At 37.0% G+C, this 24,284-nt stretch overlaps 1 protein-coding gene across 1 annotated transcript in view; it reads right to left on the minus strand.

The window, feature by feature from the left end:
* Positions 1-1,075: 1,075 nt before the first annotated feature.
* Positions 1,076-24,284, minus strand: part of LOC124168542 (protein flightless-1) — a 42,476-nt gene continuing 19,267 nt past the window's right edge. Inside the window, exons 9-23 of the mRNA XM_046546883.1 lie at positions 21,760-22,009; positions 20,603-20,827; positions 19,324-19,499; positions 18,168-18,315; positions 16,874-17,091; positions 15,905-16,031; positions 15,363-15,485; positions 15,071-15,224; positions 14,621-14,810; positions 11,528-11,687; positions 6,999-7,831; positions 4,872-4,992; positions 2,678-2,863; positions 1,760-1,873; positions 1,076-1,617 (exon numbers count right to left, since the gene is read on the minus strand). Of these exons, the coding sequence (XP_046402839.1) occupies positions 1,483-1,617; positions 1,760-1,873; positions 2,678-2,863; positions 4,872-4,992; positions 6,999-7,831; positions 11,528-11,687; positions 14,621-14,810; positions 15,071-15,224; positions 15,363-15,485; positions 15,905-16,031; positions 16,874-17,091; positions 18,168-18,315; positions 19,324-19,499; positions 20,603-20,827; positions 21,760-22,009 (3,160 nt within the window). The 3' untranslated portion in view covers positions 1,076-1,482. The remainder of the gene's footprint in view (positions 1,618-1,759; positions 1,874-2,677; positions 2,864-4,871; positions 4,993-6,998; positions 7,832-11,527; positions 11,688-14,620; positions 14,811-15,070; positions 15,225-15,362; positions 15,486-15,904; positions 16,032-16,873; positions 17,092-18,167; positions 18,316-19,323; positions 19,500-20,602; positions 20,828-21,759; positions 22,010-24,284) is intronic.

Genomic DNA, 24,284 nt, shown 5'->3' on the forward strand with positions numbered 1-24,284 from the left:
TGGCAGTGACCAAGTGACAAAAATTTAGGCATAACTTTTGTCAATAATGATAGTTATTACTAGCTTACATGTACCAAACATTGTCTTCAGAGGTAAGCAAAAAAAAAGCCATTCTATAAATACTCAATGGTAGGTATTTCTGAAGTAGGGATTACATGGGTGATATCACACACAATTTTGTACAATGCATTAGCCCACCTAAAAGGTCTTCATTGAATCCAAAAATTGATTTACTGCTACTCTACATTCCTGGAGTAGCTAACTTTTTTTTAGTCAATTTTAGATTTTCTCCTCGATTTGGATAGATACCTCTCATAGAAGCAATAAGTATGTAATGTCAAAGGGATTTTAATTCATTCATACATATATGATAATAGGGTAGTTTCCTTCATCAAAGAAAACGATAGGCATTGATTGCGATTCGTTGCCCACCATTAGTGTATTCATAATACACAAATTATTTGGTTTTTGAAATACCGGTTTAGACGAATGGCAAGGGTCAAATTTTATCCTCATTTGAAAAAGGCCAGATTGGCGCCCATGCGATTCCGCTCCGCGTGACGTCACAGGGACCTAGTTTCTACACGAGAGGATAGGAGTTATACATCGTCTGAGGTTACCAATGCATGCATGAGGCACAGAGCTCAGGGAAACATGTCTTAATAATCACCTATTAAAACTGGCTAAGGTCGGAAAGTTTTCTTCGCTTGATAAGGTATTAATAAACCTTTTTTAAGCCATGCGCTACCAGACAGGAAGGTACTCAGCTATCCGCTAGCATCCTGCGTCCTATCAGCGCTCAGAGCCTCGATCAAGGTCACTTCACAAGGAGAGAGGGGGAACCAGAAATGCGGCGCACGGATTTTCCTACTTACGCGTCGCGTTTTTGCGCGCTTGAAATTTTTCACTTTTCATTTAATCGCGAAAAATAGATATCGTCATTTAAAAATCTAAAAGCGCGAAATACGTACTCCAGGAGTAATAATCTTTCGATTTAGGCAATAAAAAAATAATAGGAAACCACCCTATTGCAGCTATGCTCCTTTGAAGACAATAAGATAGAACAATATTTCATTTTTATAAAATTTATTCTTATAAATACAGTGGAACACATTTTCCACGTGTTATCAAATGTCATATTGATTTATTTTTGGTGAAAACAGAAAATGTTAAAAAATTATAACAATCTTCAAAACAATGGCAAATTGGTCAAACACAACCACCATAAAAATTTTTCATTGAAAATCATCACAATAAATAAAAATTCATAATTAAAAATATTAGGTAATTGTCAAGACAAAATTTTTAGCCTCTCCATGGAAACATTTACATACACAAAAAGGGAATCTTTAAATAACTCTTCATAAATTACAAATATACACATTTTGTGTTTGCTGCATATAATGCACTAATCTCTTTCCACATAAGGCACTCAATATTAGGGGGTAGAGGGAATGGTGAGTTCACTGACAATCAAAAAGTTCATTCTAGGGCTATTTTGTGGGGTCCCCATCCGTGGAAGCACTTACTAAATCGTCTCGACTCTTTTCCTTTCAAAGTGAGAAAGAGTTTTCTAGGCATCTCTGGCTGTTTGGCTCGTAAATGCTGAACATATACCTAGAAATGGAAAAAATAACAGCTTTAAATGTACTGATGCAATTTAAGATGGCAGCTCCAAATTTCCTCGTTGTATTTAAATGAAGATATACGAGAATTGTAATATTTCACTTCACATATTCCAAATAGCTTTGTTTCTAACCTGAGCCGACTTAAATGCCAATTTTATTTCAACTTCACTGCATTTTGCACCAAGCCACAGGAATACCTGCTCTCCATTGTCCAGAATCATTATGTCATCATCTGCCAAATCATCCTAAATACATAAAAAAATTACACCATAATTATTATAAAAATTTAATAACAACAGAGCAAGAATTTATAATGCCCTACAAATTTACAGTATTTTACTCATTAGGAAATAAAACAGACAAAACAATATAATAAGCAAAGTATAGTGGATGCCAACATTTTATCTATCATATCCTTATATGTACTTAACACTAGATATATGACCACACACAGCATACATATACGATTTCTACCACAGTTTGCACAGTCATGACTGTACCAACGGTGAAACTAATCTTAGATTATATTAATGAAAAACATCCCTACTGGAGCAAAAAATTATTGAAAGGGTCTAGCAGGTTAAGATGGTGAAAGTGCCCCCCGATATTTCGAGAAACAAAAAATGTACACTTAAAGTGCATCCAAAATTATGTGTTTTCCCAAAGTTTCAGACCTCAACAATGAAAAATAACCCCAGAAAAAATTGAAACACGATTTTTAGTTTTTTAACCACTTCTCCAGTTTTTATTTTTATAAAATCGTTATCTTGATTTTGAAATGTAAATACAATTACGTTCTACCATACTGATTTTTTTCAAAATTTTTTTACCAAAAACTCAACTTTTATGTTAGTTTGAAATATTCAAAATTAAATTAAAAATTAGACCCTTTCACCAGTATTATTACATATGGTAAATAAAATTTATATGTACTTATTATCTTACCATTGGAAGGCAAAAAATGCACAATATCATAGATAATTCCTAGTCTCATACCATGCCATAATAATCTAAAATGTAGAAATACTAAATCAGAGAGTTCAGCTTACCTGGCAGAAGTCAGAACACTTCTCAGAGACAGTGAAATAGCCTCTTTCATTTGAGCAACGGAAAAGTCTTGAGTGCAACATGAAAGTAGCATCTTTTTCATAAGGGCCCCTGCCACCAAGACCAACCCAAAAGAAGTTCTCTGGTTCACTACCTTCATGGATAACTTGCAGACCCAAACCATCCTCCTGCAATGAATTCACAATTTACATTACTTTTTCCACCATTCAAGCAGTTCAGCATCCCTGGAAGAGGGGGATGACTAGTTTACTCCTCACTTTGGCTGACAAGTGGGAGGGGAGCGTCAAGGATAGCTCGTGTAAGACAGGAAGTTCTTAATATCTAGCGAAGAAACGTGGAGTAGTCGAGGAGAAAGTATTGTTTATATTCAGAATGCTGGTATGCAAATTTATATGTGTGAATAAATTAGGGATGAGTCGATTCCACTTTTTTTCGATTCCAATTCCAATTCCGATTCCCTCAAATCGATTCCCGATTCCATCGATTCTTATTCCTTCTAACTGGTGGGATATTAATTTATCTGTAGCATTGCTGTCATTAAAATTTAAGAATTGAATGGAATAAAATAAAATGACAATTAAATTGCATCTAACTGGTGGCTAAATTGTCGTTTGGCCACGGTGGCTAAACAGTAATGTAGCGTTCATTGCATCCATACATACCACAGCAGCCTGCCGGGTGCGCGGTGGCAGCCGAACGCAGCCAGTCGAGTCCGCCCGGAGGCCATGGCGGCTTATGCCAAGCAAGTATCAACTTTCTCAAGGGTTGAATTGATGAAACTGGGCTATACAAACGCGAATGTGTCTAAAAAAATTTATTTACATAGACGCGTGTTAGTCTAAAAAAGTTATATAAAAAAACCTGCTCTCTGCGCGTATTTATAAGAAACTTTTTTTCACAGGAAAACTTGCTCTCTGCACGTTTTTATAATCATCAGACTTCAAATATCATTCGAAAATAAAATATATATTTCGATCTATGATACGTTAATATTGGTGGTCCAGATTAATTCTCCGATGATGATTCATAATCGCAATAATTTGATTTGCCGTGACCAGCGGTTAATAAAAGAACGAAAAACGCATCCATTGCTTCGCGATCTCATGGTTTCCAATTTTTTTCTCTGAGAGTTGCTCATGAACACGCGCCATTTCAGGCTTCGTTGGTTTGTCGCTCTTGCCGACATTTTAATGTTTCCGAGGCCTCTTAGGAGTGTTTGTCGCAGCACCCGCGTGCCGGGCGTACCCTCCGTGCGGGCAAGGCTGAAACCGCGGCCGCTTAGGTCTGTGGCAGCCTTTATGCTCCAAGCTTATAGTCTATGCTCAAAACATTTATCTTCCTGGAATCGATGGAATTGGAATCGACTTTAGGCGATCGATTCTCGATTCCGATTCCGTGCCCGAGAATCCGTGGAATCAAGAATCGATATTTGGAATCGACTCATCCCTGGAATAAATATTAGATTACCATGACCAACAAACTTAGTATCGAAGTGACTCATGACAGCACTGAAATTTAGGACATTTGAATAAAGTATTGCCACCCTTCTCACTCCATTGAATGATAAAAAATTAGTTCGCCCATACTCATGTTTGTTCGCTTTTTGCGTTTGGTTTTTTATACGCTCAAACCAAATTTATTGTACACTACATGAAATGCCCATATAATGTATAGCACCATGCTTACAAATAATGATCTACTAATTATTCATTTAACAAATTTATTTACTAATTAAACTTACACACAATATCGCTCTGACGCTCTCAAATTTTCAAAGCAATAGATCACTTACAACTTCTCTTATAGGTTTAAGCTTTTTCTTGATTAACTTCTGTATGTAAAAATATGCTAGCATAATACTTTCACTCTCTCATATTGTATTAGAATACACACAATAAATTCACAATATTATTTGGGGGATGATTAAGATTTAAATAACACGCCACCTATGTGTACTCGCTGCAAAAGAAAGCCATCCAATAAGCATGTGGACAGTGAACTACCACATCATGAACAGCCTATATATATTTTAAATCATGCGACATGTCATTAAGAATATTGCTCATCTTTACAGCTTAACCAACAAAAAATTATTAGAGTGACAAGAGGTAAATTAAGAGTAACATAAAGGTGAGCATATCTGCATGAATAACACTGCAAGAAGTGAACACTTACCCCACCATACATTTCTCGAGCAATTTCTTCAACTAATCCCGCCTCATCAGTATCAGATTTGGAGCCGATCCATATGTACACAACTCCACCTCCTTCTCCAAAAGGGACTTTTAAAATGTAACTAGAAAGAAAAATGTAATAAATAGGAATCATTTCTGGTACATTTATAAACAATTATGGCAGTTAGCAATCCCCCCCACCCTCTTCCACACAGAAGAACATAAAAGTTTTTCACTAAGGCCCAAAATTGCATTTCATTAAAAATATTTGTTAGACAGAAAGGAAAGATAACTTCAGGCAAAAAAATCTTTCTCATTCATCCATTCTTTTACACGTTTAAAATAAGAAAACACAAAAGCCGCCATCCACTTTTCACGAGTAGGTGATGTCAATACAGTTTTTGGTTAATTACAAGGGGCTTTTTACTGGTAAAGATACAGAATCAAATTTGGGGGGCGTCATGACCTGAGACCAGGGACTCATGAATACTTGAATACCCCCCAAGAGAGCTTATAGAGACACAGCTTATTTTATTTTTTGGCTTTTTTTTTATGATAAATACAACTAAAATTTCCATCATGCTTGGGACTTGTACCCATGCATTTGAATGAACCCTTCCTTAACTCCTTTACAAATATACAAAAACTATTTAACTAAAAAAATTGAAAATTTTTGATAAAGTTTGGGATAGTCATGATGCCTGTGACATGCCCCCCCACTCCCTAAATCTGCCACTGGTTCTTTAAGGTCTGGATCATTTTACTCATTCACATAGAACCTTTCATTGAGGAGAGGTATTGCTCACAAGAGTGTAAACAACAATGATCCACATGAAGTTAATGGACAAGGCCAAGGAGTAGCTGAGAAGACCTGCTTGGCGTGATATCATCAACAATTAGTCTTGGATTATGGCAGTGGATTTTTCGCTGCCAATAGATAGCTCAAGAAGTATGTGATAGATAAAAAAATGGACACACATGTTTCTTTATTTTACAAACTCCATCACTAACAACAATAAAATGAAATTGGTGATCAATCCCATTGAAGATCGGCACAAGGTCAACATTTGGGCAAGAAGTACTTCTGAAACATGAACTCCACCCTAATGTACCATATTGTGCCACGAACAGATAAATTAAGGGCACAATTGTGAAATATCTCATTGGAACAATTTTAAGAATTTCTACCACATCGTGCCACATACCGTACATAAATGAAATTAGCTATTTCTGATGTTTGAGAAAAATGAATTATTTAGGAACTAAATGCACAATGAGCAAAAAGAATATACATTCACAAATGAAATAGAATGATTATGTACAAACCTTCATTTTTAGTATGCCTTACAGAGATAACTACTGCGCAATATATCAAGTGAAAGTAATTTAATAAAAAAGCAAATAATAAAACTGAGTGGTAATCCCCATACTTCCTCCTCAGAATGAAACATTATGGAGGCTTTCCACACGTTCTACCGATTCAGAAAAGTTTGCAGGGGTGCTCTTAATAACACTACAAGTGAACTTATGGAAGATGGAGATATTTTTTAGAGCTGTGTGACCATAATGTAATCGTTCATGTAAACATTATTTTGCATGTTCCACAGATTTTGATTGGACCCAGGTTTCAATTAACCATGTCATGCACAAGGTGATAATTGGTGTACTTGATAATATGGTAGAACAAGGGAGTTACAAGATTCCTGACTTCAAATCGTCAGACATTTCCCTGATAACCCTGAACTGTAACAACTTTGTAAAAATTTTGAAAATAGCATGTTTTTTCAAAATCTGGGTCAGAATAAAATTCTGTGGGCCGGCTTAAGGGCTGGGCAACCCGGGTGACTGCCTCGGGAGACGTAGCTAGGGGGGCAACCAAATCCCCATTTAATTGGGGGGTATTCCACACCAAACCCCCAGTAATGGGGGGGAGACAACAGTAGTTTGCCCGGGTAGGTATTTTTGCCTTATGCCAGCCATGTCTGTGGAGGATAAAGAAACTCAACCAAGTTTAACATCAGTCATCAACAAGGTATAACAGAGCACACCGGACATAAAGAGAGATGTACATATTTACCTTATATATAAGACATTATCATGCGAGAATGAGCTTACTTTATGCACTCACCAGAATGCAGAATTTAGTGCCGATGCCTCAGGATTGATCTGAATACAACGTGTGCATAGGGGTCCGCCATTGGATCTCAAGTGGAATAGCTCCACCCCACTCACGCCATCATCTGTGCAGGAAATGAGCCACGGCCTCTTGTATATTGCCGGAGTCTTACTTTTCTCGGGAGTCTTCTCCTTCACCACTTCCTTCACAACCGGTTCGCTCTCTGGCTCCAGAGACTTGGGCATTGAGGGTGGCCGTGGAATGAATGGTGCCGAGGGGTCCTGCTCTGATGAGCCCTCTCTCTCATTTTCATCCCCATTCATTCCCTCGCTTACCACAGAATCTTTGGTGTCAGCATCACCAGCACTAGATTCCCTCTCTGCCTCCCCCTTTGAGCCGTCAGCACCAGATTTGCCTTCCTCGTCATCCTCTTCCCACCAATATTTCTTCTCGACAGAGGGCTGTTTAGGTGGGGGTTCTTCTGGCTTGGTCTCCTCATCGTCTTCCTCAAACCAATATTTCTTCTCCTCAACCTTTTCCACCGCTGTCTCTTTCGGAGGGGATTCTCTCAACTTTGAGTCTTCATCGGTGTCTTCCTCCCACCACATTTTTGGCAATTCCTTCTCTGCAGACGGCTCTTTGCTCCCTGATTTGCTATTACTTCCCGACTTGCTAATGCTACTCTCATCCTTGCTGCTGGAGTCTTCCTTAGAGTCATCATCACCATCTCGCTCCTTTGACCCAGCCCTCCCTCCCTTTCCAGTGGCAGATGCTTCCGTTTCTTTTTTTGCTTCTTCCTCAGCAATTCTGGCTTGTTCAGCAGCTAGCTGTTCTGCTTTTTCCTTCTGAAATAGAAATTTTTGAGTTGAGCATATGCACATGTAATATGCACTTTTTTCTCCACTTGTCTGGTTTTAAGGTGATAGTTAACACCATTCTGTAAATAAAGATAGTTCTACGTACTTGAACTACATTGTGCAAAACAAAGTGATACTTCATCCTAAAGTTTTGTCTATCTAATTTAAAATATACTTAATACTTTCATTTATTATACCTTGAAGAAAGAAAGATTTTTTTAGGAATAATTAAGATACATAATACAATAGGATAGTTTCCTATAATTTTTTTTATTGCCTAAATCGAAAGATTATTATACTGGAGTATGTGTTTCACGCTTTTAGATTTTTAAATGACGATGTCTATTTTTCGCGATTAAATGAAAAGTGAAAAATTTCAAGTGCGCGAAAACGCGACGGCTAAGTATGAATGCTGGGAAAAGCCCGTGTGACATCATTCTGGTTCCATCTGCTGCCATGTGATGCCACCTTGGTGCAAGGCTATGAGCGCAGCTACGCTGAAGGCTGCTAGCAGGTAGCGCTTGGCTTAAATAAGGATTATTAATACCTTATCAAACGAAGGAAACTTTCCAACCTTAGGCAATTTTAATAGGTGATTATTAAGAGATGTTTCTCTGAGCTCTGTGCCTCATGCATGCATTGGTAATCTCAGACGATGTAAGACTCCTGACTACTCGTATAGAAACTAGGTCCCTGTGACGTCACGTGGAGTGGCATCGCATGGCCGCCAATCTGGCCTTTTTCAAATGAGGTTAAAATTGACCATTAACATTCGTCTAAACTGGGATTTCTAAAACCAAATAATTTGTACATTATGAATACACTAAAGGTGGAATAAAATAAAATTACTTTGTTTTATTCCACACTTTATTTTGAATAGCACGACCCGGGTTTCAGCATCTCATGCCATCATCACGTCTGATAAAATGAGATGCTGACACTCGGGTCGTGCTACTTAAAATAAAGTGTGGAATAGAACAAAGTAATTTTATTTTATTATATAATGAATAAATTCCACAAAGTAACGCCTGAGACCGTGTCTTTTACACTGAAGGTGGGTAATGAATCGCAATCAATGCCTTTCGTTTTCTTTGCTGAAGGAAACTACCCCATTGAGCACTGCGAAATCGGAATTCCCTGATCTAGGAACACGAATTATGTATCTGCCAACATTTCCAAGTCGTGCTTCAAGGGAAACATAAATTTTGCACAATTATTGCATTCGTCTTCCCCTTCTGACACTGTTACTCACTCTGAACAAAAGTACTCCCTGTGGTATATGCCAACAATAGGACACACAGTTATTCATGTAACACTTTATTGCCAAGTCAGAAACTGCTACATGTGATGCGATACAGAGATGACTCGACTTGCCCAAGCAAGACTTGGCTCCGCCATGCTGCCTGCAGGCTTGGTGTGCCGCATATCAAGGGAAGATTGACAGGAGTAATGGAAGACTTTTTAACTATGCTCTATTCATCACTTATGGTAAAAATTATCACAAGATCGTAAGAAAACTGTGCTGAACTCTCGTGTGAAAACACATCGCACACCCCCTAATTCTATTGGTTACTACCACAGCACCCCAAATCCAGCATAACCCAAGTCTTAACGATGCCGGATTCGGGGGTGATCAACTGTACATACAATAGCCAATGAATGTGTACTTTAAATGAATTATTAGTAATATAAGCTGACCATATCAACATTTTCAATTCCCTTACACACAAAGGCTAAAATTTGGGAAAGGGTCAATGAATTAAATTTGTTAACAGAAGTTAAGTGTTCACTTCAAAGTTCTCACAAATTATTTCATCATGGCCTTCATATTCCCAAGTAACATTGACCGTTGGGCCTCGGTTGGGGAACCGTAGTCACGGTTGGCTCATTGTGGGTGGATATGCCTACCAAATTCCACTGTTGGCCCAACGCAGATATTGTTCGTCGGCCCAACGAAACGGTTTATGCTGTTGGCCCAACAGAAATCCCCAACGATGGCCCTACGAAATGGATTATCATTGGGCCACTGTTGGGACATCATAACATTATAGTACGATTGCATAAGTTGCAGGATACGGTTCACATGGTTCCCTAGCAACCTAACTACCAAAACTTGTTTGGTTGTTAGGGATTGCTTTTATATGTTAATCATTCACTATGTCTTTGTGATAGCAGTTAAATAAAATAAGTCGAGTGCTTCTAACAAAAATAAGGCATTGACCTCATTTGGTAAGTCTTACAAAACTGGCATTCCTAAAATCATGTTACCTTAAACAGATAGTTTCGTGGAATTTTAAACTTTTCATCATTAATTTAAATAGATCGATATGTATATTTTTTCAGATTGTGGCATATCTAGTATAAGTGGAAGTTTTAATGAAAACAGTGTTTCAATGGACAAAGTGAGTGATTTAGTCCTCTCTGAAGAGAATGAGATTGAATTTGTATGAGTAAACCTAAATAACAACTGCACAATTATTATTTTATGGAAAATACATCAACTGTATTATACTCAATCAGTGTTTCTGTGATTCCTATTAATATCCCTAAATCTTGCACTTATTAATCCAATTAAGTAAAATGGACTAAACTTAACAATTTCGTTACCGAAGACCAGAGAATAGGAATTGTGAAGGCAATTGAATCAAATAACTCAGGGGTGTACATCTTGCAGTGTGACATGTTTGAAATTAAGGAGGATTTCTTTGAATTACCTCTTAGAAGTGGTACCATTGGTATATTTGTAGTAAAAAAATTAGTACCTGGATGCAAATTGCACAGTCCACCCAGATTTTATCTAAGTGTGTTTTGTTGCCCTACAAAGAAGATGGACAGTTTTTGTGTGTGCCATATTGTAATATGGAAAGGTGCTGTTGAAATTTTCCTAATTTTGCCCTAATAAAAAGTGTCCTAATTTGTGAAAATAAAAGTTGGGGACCTTCTGAACTGATATTGATTTTTTGTTTTCCACTTTAAACCACTGTAACCTTACTTTGTCCTATAGCATTGATTGTTAATGTATGTATTTAATTTCATTTTGATTTATCGGGAGTTAAAGGTAAAGATTCTATCTATGTACCGGTATCATATCAAGTGAGAAGGTAAATTAATTTAACTCTCATTCTATAAAAATGAGGAATGCCAGTAAAATATAGCTTTCGTTGGGAAACGGATGGCAGAATTGAAAAGGGCCAACGGTGTATCGTTGGAGAGGGGTTGGCCTATAGTTGGGAATACGAAGGCCCGACTGTAATGCTCTGTTGGCCCATCGTTGGGGAATCGTTGGTTGGGATACGGTTGGCGAGGTGGCCAAATCATACCATGGGCCAACCGCTGTGTCCCACCATCTGCCAACAGAGGGCCAACCAAAAATGTTACTTGGGTTATGTCTCACTTTACATGAGAATTTTAAGATATACATACCAAACAAAATATATTCATTGCAGATAATAAAAAAACATCCTAGATTACTTTTCTAATTACGATAAAAATAAAAAAGTAATTTTTTTTCAAAATGTTTTAAAAAAATTATACTGCAAATCAAGCAAGAAAAAATTCTTTACTAAAGTAAAATAACAAAATATGTACATAGCTCCATTTTGATTATAAAGTTGAATCTCCATTAACTTGACCACAGTGAAAGAGTATGAAATTTAATAAAAGGGAATCAATTATAACACTGACCTCTTTCCTAATGAGCATATCCAGCAGGTTTCTTCTCTTGCCTTTATGGATAATAAACTTCTGTCTGAAGTGTGCCATGAACTTCAGGTTTTCCTGCTGTTGATGTGTTCTCACAACCTCTAGCTTTTCTCCAAACAAACCAGCAAACTTTCTTCTTAGGCTATAAAACAGGAATAAGAACAAATAAAATCTATTTCCAGACAGAAGAGGCAAATACATTTGGGTTCCAATAAAAGTAAAGAAATCCATTAACCACAATTTTTACCGACAAGCAGGATTGATTAACTGCACACAATAGAATTTAATAAGGTACTACGTCATTTTTCAAGAAAGGAGGAAGTATATACAACGAAGGTTAACTATTTTTGCCTCAGTATCATTTTTAAAAGTGGAATTGATTTTTGAAGGATTTATTCATTGAAAATGATTCTTTGGAAATGAAGATGCAGTACCGATAGGTAAAAGTAAAAATTCCTCAAAATCATTCTTAAAATTCCTCTTTTCTGCCTTATGGTTATCCAATCCATATTTTTCAATGCAAATCAACCCAATGTACTGAGATAGACCAGCATGGTTAAAAACCTTTTGGAAAACTGAGTTTAAAGCTGCTTGCAAATTGATTTCATTTAAAGATGTCATACAGTTTATTAGACAAAATGTTGCACCATTAAAATTGTTTGAGAGGCTCCCCAAATATGCATTAAAAAACAAAAATGAAAACCCATGAAAACTAGACCCACACTGCCCTATTATTAAAAAAATATACTATGTTTACATTATTGACCTCACAGAGAATTCTATCGGCCGTATTCATAGTTTCCTTAGTAAGCTACTAACGCCTAAGTAGCGTTCTAAGTAGTAGCATACTAGCAAAATGGTATTCATAGACCGTTAGTAAGGGCTACTAAGCCTAGTATGCTACTATCTTAGTAGCTGGTTCTTAGTCGCCCTCCGGCCTTGTTTAAGGTAGCTACTAAATATGGCGGACCGTTGTGGATGATCGAACTCCGGTTTTATTTGTATACTGTTATAGAGTTTTTATGCATTTGTGCCAAAATGGAATACGAGAATCCATTCTTTAAGCAAGGCAGGCAACGTATGTAGTGTCATTGTTGACAGGAATTGAAAGTTTTTCGTAGCTGCGAGGAAGCTACGACTTGCAGTGAACTTGTGCCTCTAGTGTAAGTGAACACAATTTGTACATTCAGTGCGCCCCTAAGTGAATTGATTGCATATAGACGATGAAGTAAAGAGTGAAGCGACAAGTGAAGTGATTTGTGAGTGTATGAGCTTCGACAAAATGATTTATTTCTTTCATACTGGTTTAACCATTTCATTTAACCAGGTATCTACTAGCTGTTGCGAAGGGGATATGTTTTATATTTGAAGCAGTTGTTCTTTAGGGAATCAGGAAACGCTTATAAATTTTCATTCGTTTGTACGCTTATAATTTGTGTTTGATTATATTACTTATTCTAGTCACTTTATCGTGAGCTTTCGGCAGTATTTACATTTCGCGTATTTCGTTGCGCTGTTGTTTTTGTTTTGGTTACGGTACGAGTGATAGTGGAGAGTGAGATTGGAAGTATGTTGATGTTACAATTTCTGGTTTAAAAATTTGTTTCAGCATATTTATTTCATTGTCCACGTAATGTTAATGTGAAATAACATCAACTGATTCTAAATCATTAGTGATGAGTGGGAAGTGAGATGTGAAGAACTCTTTCGAAAGTCAACGAGTGCAAATTCTTTTGGTGTGTGCAGAGTGATTGGAAAACTGATTATCATTGTTTACTAGAGTCACGTTAAAGTGTTTTAAATTAAGTGTGAGTCAAGCTTTTCATTGAACCAGTTGATTCAGAATGTACGGATTATAAGTGTCATAAAGACAGCTCGTGAAATGTGAAGTGAAATGTTATGTGCGTTGTAGTCCTATTTGTGATATGATCAGCAATAAATAAGTAAAACAAGTTACGTTAATTATGCTTTGTTTTTTACATTAACCACCTCTAGTAAACTATATGCCGTATATTTCCACACGCTGTCAATATTTGAAATATTTAAATGTAGCGAAGCAGATTGTTGTTTCCTTGACTAACACTTTAGGAGTTGCAAACATATGTTACTAATTGCTCGCACGTAGGTGTTTGTAACGTAATAAATGTGTGTCATTCACACATTTATCTCAACGTTATTTTCTTAACGTTTCATTTCTGCATTGCAAAAGTTTTCGTTTCTACTCCGACATTGAGGTGTATTTTTGCTTACCGAATACAGATATGTATAATACTGACGTTGCTAGTTATGTATTTCCATACTAATCACGCATACACTAATGGAAACAAATATCGGAAGTGCAAGCAATACGCAATTTATATGATCAATAAATATACGGCCGTTTGTAAAGCAATAACTGCATCTGAAACATACAAATGCTTCGGTATTACTCATAAATCTACCCTTTCCCAAAGGTATTGCATAATTTTTGTGTACAGCAATAAAAAAATATGTCTGAGATGCGATATAACATCGAATTATCCATTATGAAGTAAAAATTTCAATGCACTTTGCTGAATCAATTTCTTTTGTTTGATAGTGATACCTTAGACCATATAAGAACACACCTTCCCGTAACACGGCGGGAAGGGCATGGAAATGACCTTTTCCGCTCTTCTTTTGAATCCCTGGCCCGGCGCTATGATCCCTCCACACTCTCCCCCCAATACCCCCACACCGATATAACCCTGCTCCGGCCACGTTCTCCAAACCCCACACACCTTACACGCTCCTCGGGAAAAACCCCTTACTTAAATGGTCTAAGAGTGATACGAATTTTCCGCGCCGCGGAGGAGTCAGATGCAGTGTTGTCAAGCGTAGCCTAGCGGGTTGAACCCAAATCGCTACCGAGTATCGGCTGCCGAGCTGGCTAGTAGCATACTAAGTTAGTAGCTCTTAGTAGCTCACGTAATACAATCCATGAATACCATATCTTAGTAGGCGACTAAAAGGTCTTAGTAGCCGACTAAGTTAGTCGCCCTACTAGCGTGTTTTAGCGGAAATCTATGAATACGGCCGTATGAGTTTAGCACTAACCTAAATGTGAAGGTTAACCAGCCCATATTTGATGCCTCTCTGCCCTGCCAAAAGTAAACCACACATTGAAAGCATTCTTCTTCATCATCATCAGGTACTTCCTCGTTACCTTCTACCCCATCATCATCACCACCAGGTGGCACCCAATAGCGGCAGAGGAACACATAGCAATCCCCACTGTAGAAATGACCTATGAAGTATATTTTAAAAAGTGAAACGAAGTTAATTAAAATAAACAGTCAGGTACAACTACTCTCTTATTCATCTCGAACAAATATAACCATAATCCGAGACTCATCACAGTTAACGGTGATGAAAAAATCAGTTAAAATTTCAGACATAATACATAGCGAATGTAGAAGTTTTTAAAATCCATACTTACTAACTAGATAGATCAGACTATCTGATAGTAAATACAGAAATTCTACTTGATTCGTGAAATGGACAGACCTAATTCCTCCTCAGGGAGCCTCACAAACTTGCGACCCTCAAGGACAAAAGCTTCCATTGCCTCCAAATCCTCATTCCACTCCTCAGCAAGAGCCCGCGCTTCGGCCACAGGCATCAATGGCTGGCGAGGAGCAAATAGAGCGGCAAGGTCAGCCTGCAAAAGTCATGACAACACATTATTAAGTAACATGAAATTTGATACAAGAAAATTCAACTTGTAAGACAGTACAAAAACTAAAACATCTGCTGCCACAAAGCCACAAAATAGAAGCAATAGATGATGGGATCCTACCTTAGTTTCCTGGCGTTTTGCCCACTCTACAAGATCAGCACCAGTACGTCTCACTGATTCAGCAGTCCTTGTAAAATCAACAGCTACAATATCATCCCAACCAGCAAATTTTGATTTGAAAATCTGAAGCAAGAATGAAGAAGTAAAATTTTAGCAAAAACTATACAGAATGCAGTGCATACATATTTTAAGTTCATGTAGTATTTTCATGGATCAAATAGCTCCATTACTCAACTGAGCTGGTTTAAAATAGCAAAAAATAGCATGTACAAACATGAGTGTGAGCAACAACAAACCACAGTAGGCCAATTTTAGGAGCTTAGGAGAAGCTGATAAAAGGTAAAAGGCTGTGCATGAGACTGTGATGCGATCAACACAGCAAAAGGGAATCAGGCAGAGATTTTTTTGTTGCAAACAGCTCGAGAAGTAGACATGGAAAAAATCTCTCCTTTCCTAACTGTAACACAGCGAAAAAAATTGTAAATAAGCCCACTGCACATTTTCCTGATTTTGCACATCGAACGCAGCTCCTTATAACTCACCTGTGTCTCGGTACCTTCCTGCACACGTGTGACAAGAGCATGACCTGGTCGCTTGATCATCACAAACAACTCCTGGCAGAGTTTCATGGCAGCTGCTCGAACCAAGCGAGTTGATTTCTTACCAAACCTGTAAGAAAAATAAATGGCTCAGTATTGCCGCAGTAACACTCAACCCTTCCAAAAATAATGTCTGCAATTTTTCCATCATTTAATTGCACCATGGACAAATTTAAGAAACAGATAGAGAAAATGTGAAGTTTCTCTGTTATGTATTTTACTGAGGAAGAGAGCACCCTTATAGAATGAGGACCAGTGGGGTAACTAGGAATATGCTTTAGAGGGTGATGGGGGAACAGGAGGGGCGGAACTTGTAGGAGGGGGAGGGGAGTGTCGTGCAGTCGCAGTGCGACTCCACCTTTCCTGATTTCTTAGTCATGGGCAGTGGTGGATACATATGGGGGGCGCGTGCCCCCCCTTGCAGGGCCGACTTCATTGCTGAACATTGCAGAACCACAACTGTAACTTTTTTATATCATAAGATGACATTGTCTTGTATATGTGTATAATCAGTTTGAATGAAACTTTAAATGCTAAAACTTTGCATGCAACTTAATTATTTTTCATTACAATAAAAATGTAAGTAGCTCAAATATCTTTTGCACACCCCTTTAATGTTTTCTGTACCCGCTACTGGTCACGGGTCGCTATTCAGAGACTCGTCTCACTACAATTATATTAAAAAAAGATATCTAACTTTAAGCAGATGCAGTTATCATACGTCAAAACTAGACAATAGTTTTAAATTATTTTTTTATTTCTCTGAGGCTTTTGGGGGAGATCTATACCTCTCATCCCTCCCCATAGTTACCACACCAATGAGGACATTTTTCTTTTGCTCAGACACAAGTAATCCAAAGGTGAATTTCTCTAGGGCAGGAAATACACAAATATTAATGACTAAAATCTTACCACACAAAGATGTCGGCATAGCAGTCAAGGATGTACACTCCTCTCGAAGCAAGGAGAGCAGGTGTTAGAGGGCGAGCATGGGGTGCCTTGAAAGTGCCACCAGGTGCCAGCATGGATTCGGCCACTGGCTCAACCTGAGGCAACTCAAGATACCCTGTGCCAAGACGAACACGGTATAGGCGACAGCCTCGTGGCACATAAGTATTATCCACTTCCTCCTAGAAAAGGTTAGAATGGATAATGGTGACCCATCAAAGTTTTCCTCATCAATGGTTACTTTCTGAATTAAAGTTATGTATAATTAATAAGATACCTCATAAAAAGATCGCAAACATAAGAAGAACATTTGAGTTAAAGCTTAATGCTATCAGCTAAGGAAAGAAGAAACGTCAAGCAACAATCCACACATTATACTGTCATTGATAACTTTCAAAATTGATACACAGTTCACTATAATTAAGTTAACTATACTAATCGGCTTCAGTGAATATTTTCAAACACAAGAAAAACTGAATGCCTGTAAAAGTTGTAAAAAATTAATATCTCCAAAACCATATTTTCACTGACAAGGTAATCATCTGCAAATAAGAGAAGTTAACTTGCCTAAGGCATCTTACCAATAACGAACGGGAACTGGCCACATCACTCTTAGCTTGGCCCTTAGTGGCTTAACATCTTTTCCCATCTCGTAGAATACACCTGAGTAAATCCAAAAAACTGTCACAGCACTGTCAGATGGGAATCAACTTAGCCTTAGCCAGGTTAAGTTAGACTTAGTTAAAGTGAGTAAGATTGTTTATCATGTGAAAATACTGATTTTGGAGATACTTTATTTCAAACTTTAATTGGCTTTCATATTTTTCTGTCTTCTGATATTTTCAATCAGAGTTGTTACTCTGTCACCACTAAATACATATATAATATGCAGAAATACTAATGCCTTTGATCCGTAAAGATGAAAAATAAACAGTAAAGAAGCAAAAACATGACATTAGGTTTGGGAAGAAAGCCAAACAAAATTGAAAGACACTACTCTGCTTAAAATAATCTTTTTTTGAAAAGTACTAGGTCAATCCTAAAATAATTGAGTAATAAGTCGTGATGAAATTCATTGAGTAAAGCCGCATGTAATTCTTTTGTTTGTTTTACTTGCATTGTAGGTACTTAAGAAAGATGCCCTGATGGGGTAATGCTGTGAAGTTTCATTTGAGTTATCACTTTTATTTGAGCAGAAATTTTCATCTGAGGCTCTATTCCCTACATGTAATTTAGTCAGCATTTTCATTCCACAGACCTTAGGAATGCCACTGTTAGGTGCTGGAGGCATTCCATCTTCATGCCCCAATATCCTCCAAAATTCAGAACTTTCCTGTCCAGCAATTTCAGTCACAATTTCAGCTCCATTCTTACGCTCATTGCGGTCAATTTTCTCAGCCACTAGCCTAAAAGAAATGAAGCAAAATCATGACATGGTTGCAGCTAAAAAATTTTTTTAAGAGCCATGGATACTAAAACTAAAAAAATATTAAACAACTGTTAGATAAGTAATATCACACCAATAATGATTAATGGTGATTGTTACAACAATAACTGGTACCAGATTTTGTGAATATTAACATACAGACTGTCCCATAGGTCACGTGTCATTTTTGACCTCTAATTTTAGTAACTTTGCATCAAGCAATATTAATGAAGATTGGCATACTTATGGGGAAAGGTCCTCAGTTTTGTTGAGTGTAAGCAAAATTTTACAATTTTGACCTTTTGACCTCACAATGTGGGTCCAAACCAAAAATTTTAATTTTTCCTTACGGAGTTTCAATGTTAAAAAATTCGAGATAGAAAAATGTCTGAATATCATTAACCAAGAGGTCAATTCTTAGGTTTTTGGACAAAAGAAAACCGAAAATAACATTTTTATTTGCAAAAATTTAACCATTGACCCAGTAAGGTCACAATCAAAGTCATAATGGTGGCAAAAACAATAGCATACCATCAAAGGTGTCGATGTCGGTTTTGTAGTTCATAGATCTGTATTGTTCATTCTTTGACCTCTGAAGGTCATAATGGGGGTCAAAGGTCATTGAGTTAACGGTCGGGCCATCATGGCAACCGACATGTGTAACCATAGGTTTTAAAGGTCCCGAAAAGTTCCCAAGTCAGTATTACAGTTCATAGATCCATAGTGTTGATTTTTTTTATCTCCAAGGGTCATAAAGGGGTCAGAGGTCATATAGGTTATATTTACTTTCCCTATAAGTATGCCAATTTTCATGAATATTGCTTGATGCGAAGTTACTAAAATTAGAGGTCAAAAACTACACATGACCTGTGGGACGGTCTGTATACAAATTGTAATTAGGATGAAGTATCAAAATGGAATAGAGTAAATATTCACATGGATTATATAAAAACAACGATATTTTACATACTAACACTGCTATACTCACCTGGCTTTTGATCGTAAGGTATTTTTTGACTTAAGGCCAGCCCATGTGAACAGCTTCTTCCCAATATCTAGTAAAAATACATGTCCAACATCCAGGGATGAAGATTTTGGTGCCATAGGCTCAAGATGAACAGCAGAACCAACCGTATGAATTCGATACAGACGAGTTGGATATGACTTAAATAAAAATTAATGACAGATTATCAGAGGGTTTTCGAAAAATTGGCAGAGGCAAATTTTACAGAAAAGAATCCAATTCCTACATCTAAAATAGATTTTATGAAAACACCATTTACTCTGTTAAAAATGTACAGCTAGAATACACTTGAGAGGCAAGTACTACAATGAGACATACAAATACAAGGATTTTCGTTGTTTAACCCTTAGGCTGTGGGAGTTCACAATTGTATCTGCCAGCTAGTGCAGAAGAGACCCCCTGCCACGAGGGCTGGTCTGGTAGAGTTAAGCCCCTTAGCGATCCTTATGGTGAGGGAAAGTGCTCAAGTGCAAGATATCCAAGTAGCATTAAAATTTTAGGTTCATGCAGCAGTCAGCGTGCAAAACGTAAAAACATTCCCGCACTCTAAGGGTTAAGTATTTAACGTAAGTAAGCACATACATAAACGTAGGAAAAAGCATCTAACTGTCATGAACCAGACCAAACCTGAGTCGGACTCATTCATTCCACTTATTGACAAGAAAACAAGTAGCAGGAGACTTTTGAGGTCTGATTTGAACTCTATTTAAATTGGGTGAGTAGAACGTTCTTCTTCTAAGTGTATCTTTATCCAAAATTTCATATGAGTTTCAACAGATGCTGAGTCTGAGTCATGATTCAGTTTTTCAAACACAAGATTATTTCCACAGATGATAAAGACTTTCATCACAACGATTTGCTTCCACTAACGATTAATTTTGACATTCATCTTGGAACATGATTCATCAATACCATTAAGAAACTGAATGATTTCACTACAAATGTAGGAAAATTGAGTGCACTTCGAACTTGAAACGTTAAATTGTTGTGAGAGGTTCTTTGACTAAATTTCATTGTAAAGATTATTTACTACCTCAATTTCATCTATGAGTATTTCATCGTCACGTAAAATAATGACTTAAGGATAAAAATGCTAATTGAACGTCGCTACTGCTTAAAGATCTGTTATACCTACAAAGTTACTGATGAAGTTTGGAATTTGATTATAAAGCCTTGAAAATGCTGTACAATATGGTAATTTAAATTAATAATATATCCAATAGAGAGAAATCCTTAGACTTACTGCCTCTTCAACTGTGTAGAATCCGCTTGGCGTACGACCACCCCTCACATACACAATGCCACCACTTGATTCACCATCTTCACTGTCGTCTAAATCATCATTGATGAACAGAGCCAAAAATTCCGGTGATTCATCACCCATTTCCTCCCGCTGAGTTCGGCATCTTGCACCAAGCCAGTTTCTTAGGTTTACGGCATGAATGGCGGCACAGGCACGCTTGTCCAACTGAGAAAGTGGAAATCCTCACAAACATTAACTTTAATGTCATTAAATATAGTTACCTTTGGTTAGTACCAACAGTTAATCCCAAGTAAAACAATTACAAGTGGGGGGGCAATATGAATATTTGGGTCAATTCCATGGATTAGAGATTCAAATATGTACAAATTTTATACATATAAAATGTCTTAAATATATAAAAAGATATGAAAGAGTGGCTACTTAAAATAAAAATGATACAATTACAAAGAATTTCCCATGGTAAAAAACTATTTTAGATCAAATAAATAGTCACAAAAATTGCATACTGTCAATAGTCAACAAGTTGCCTTTTTGAAACATCAAGATCATGTAGTGGCAAGTAAAACTTTGCTATGTTCTACATAAATTAAAACCAAACTGGTTTTAACACTTTAGCGCCATTCTCAACACATTTTACCTGATTGACTTGCAATTTTTTTATAGAATGACAAAGAAGTGTTGAAACCAGTCCCGGTTACCTAATTATTTTACACTAAATTTGAAGGGATCATACAAAGGTTAATCTATTTTATTTCACCATGTAAACTTAGCCTAATGAGTTACTTTGTACCATTTAGCACGGAGCATTTTATATTATATACTTTGTAAAAATTAGGAACAATGACAAATTTTCATTTTATACAGCAACAGATTCATCATAATGAGGTTAACTAGTTTGCATCCACAACACCAAAAAATTGTATTGCTACATTTAATGAAAATATAATCTATTGAAATATATAAGAGACATTTCATTCTTGTATATAAAAAAAATTATGTAAAAGTTACAATTTTGATCAGCGGAGAAGATACTGAAACATTGTTTTCAGTTTATTAAGTTAAAATGACATCAATAATGGATCTCAAAATTTAATGACAGTTATTTTTAAAGAAAGAGCAATTTATATTTATATTACCGTAGCTTTCTCTCCAATCCAGAAGAAGATCTGACGATTGAGGCCACCCGTTTCCAAGTCTCTAGTGGAGCGTAGAACAACATAGCAATCTCCCTCATAAAATTTTCCGATTGCAGCTTCTTCTACAGGGCTTGGTAAGAAGTTTTCCACCTCCCAAACAAAAAGGCCCTCGCGCTCTTTAACTTCTTCTTCAAAAAACTCGGAATAGTCCAGAGGAGGTCTCTCAAGTGCCTCATCCCAACGGCGAGGTCTATCAATGAAAATGAAGGCTAACGTTAATTTTCTGAAGCATAGATGCAAGACATATACAACATTTCAGGCAAAGAAAACCAGGATAATCAAGAGAAAACGTTTTCAGCAATATTGATATAAGTTGTTACTGAATTTCTGAAGGCCTAGAAATGTGAAGAAAGATAGTTCATTGTATACATCTTATTAGGACCTATTAAGAGCATGTATCTTTTGGGGATGGACAGATACAGGATTTTTTTCAATCCGGGTCGGATACTTGATTTCAGGTGTCGGATCTTCGGATATTTTCAGATCCAAATGGATTTTTAATTGCCTGCTATAAAATGAAGTAATTATTCAAGTTTCTCCAGGGCAAATGCAATCAAAGGAATGCTGTTTATATTTTCATACACATTTTAATATTTTAACTGAGAAAAAATTACTTTTAAAAGATTTCAAGTTATTTGACAGTATTCAAATTTTCCTCCCGCATGTTCTCCCGAATTCTGTCACTTTCTCATTGCATGCTGACTTGTGTTTCACCCGCAAATGCTTCAGTTGTTGTGAGGTGGATTTAACATTTGCTTGTGATAGTTTCACGCCACTGTGCATGCAGATGGCATATGTTGAGCTCTCCTTACCTCAATAAAAATTTTTCCTTTAAATTTCATTTAAATTGAAATAAATTTTTATCAATACATACATATATGTATCATGAAATTAAATTGTAACCACCCAATCAGCTATATAATTGACAATGTTTACCACAACATTGACTTCACGTGTGACGAGGTGCGGGAACAGTGCGAGACAACCTCTCAGCGATCTCGAGAGGGGTGGGTAGAAGTGCATAAAGGAGAGGCAGAGGGGAAGGAGTGCAATCCCTCTGTCTTTCAAGCAACGAGACTACCAATGACTACAATGGAATGAGACTACAAGGGAGTCAAGAACAAACATGTCAGATCTTGCTACTTTGTGACGTCCTTGCCTTCAAAGAGAAGCTGGGTGAGCTATGTGATATGTGCAGTTGACGTTTCCAGTATGTCTCAACTTGTTTGAGGGGGCTAATGCTACGCTTGTTACTTTGAAAATTGTGCTGTTTGGAAAATGTTGAATATTTTTAAAGCCTTGTTGTAACTAGAAAACTTAGTTGCAATCAATTAGAGCTGAAAAAACTAAAATATTGTCAGAAATGCAGCATAGCCCCTACTAGAGCTTTTAAACAAAATGGTTCAAGATTAGGACAAGCATTGTAGTGTGACGGCACATGCGAAGAGAGGATCAGAAATCTTTCCACTCTCTCTTGTGGGATGCAGCATTCACTGAAGCATTAATTTGAAAATTTGGATCCAGATCCGATGTCTCCCACGAATTTGGAAGTATCCGGTGAAGTGCAATAACCGGGGGTATTTGGATCTGAGGTATCCGATCCGACCATCCTTGATATCTTTTGACAAAGATAACATCAATTTAGAAGCTAACTATGCTTCTAGTTTAGACAGAGATGATAGAATAAGAGAGATGTTTTGCTGGTTATACCATACGTATAATTAAGGACTTCAAAAAATGCTAAGTGGGATTTCACAAGTCAAGTGCCTCCAGCACACATCTTCTGTTCTTTTTTCGTTAATGGATAGTGTACTACAGGGTTCCCACTCTACTTGAATAATGAAATTCACGGCTTTTTCCAGGTTTTCACGGTTATTTTTCAGATTTTTCACGGTTTTTTTCAGGTTTTCACGGTCCGTTAATAAGCCAACAATAAGAAAATCACTGGCCGTATATGAACAGAAAATTAACGTACGCGACAAACGCCGTGAACGTTAACGCCGCAATGAAAAGTGATATCTGTTATGACGTGATCTATCGTTTGCAAAATTCAGGGCCGACAAACGGACCAGCCCAACCGCGCTCTTGCCTGGACGCCGAATACCCTTCGGACCTTCTTCCGTCCGGACACCCGAGGACCTTTTTTAATTCCTCGCCGAGAGATAGTTTTTTGCGCACGTTGTTATTACTGCACAGTGGCCGAATTTCCCCCACCCCAATCTTTCTTATTTAACGGAAAATATTTTATTTAAATTGTTTATAGAATATAATAAATTGATTCTTTCTTATTTAACGGAAAACATTTTATGAAAATTGTTTATAGAACATAATAAATCGAAAAACAATTTCATACACCGTATTAGCTCAATTCTAAGACGAACACGATTTTAAGACTACCCTCCTTTTTTGGAGCTCCACTAGGGGAAAATTTTTTTCCTAATAACGAAACGATAATAAAATGAATG

The sequence above is a fragment of the Ischnura elegans genome, chromosome 11 (genome assembly GCF_921293095.1).
Source record: "Ischnura elegans chromosome 11, ioIscEleg1.1, whole genome shotgun sequence".
In the NCBI taxonomy this organism is placed as follows: Eukaryota; Metazoa; Arthropoda; class Insecta; order Odonata; family Coenagrionidae; genus Ischnura; species Ischnura elegans.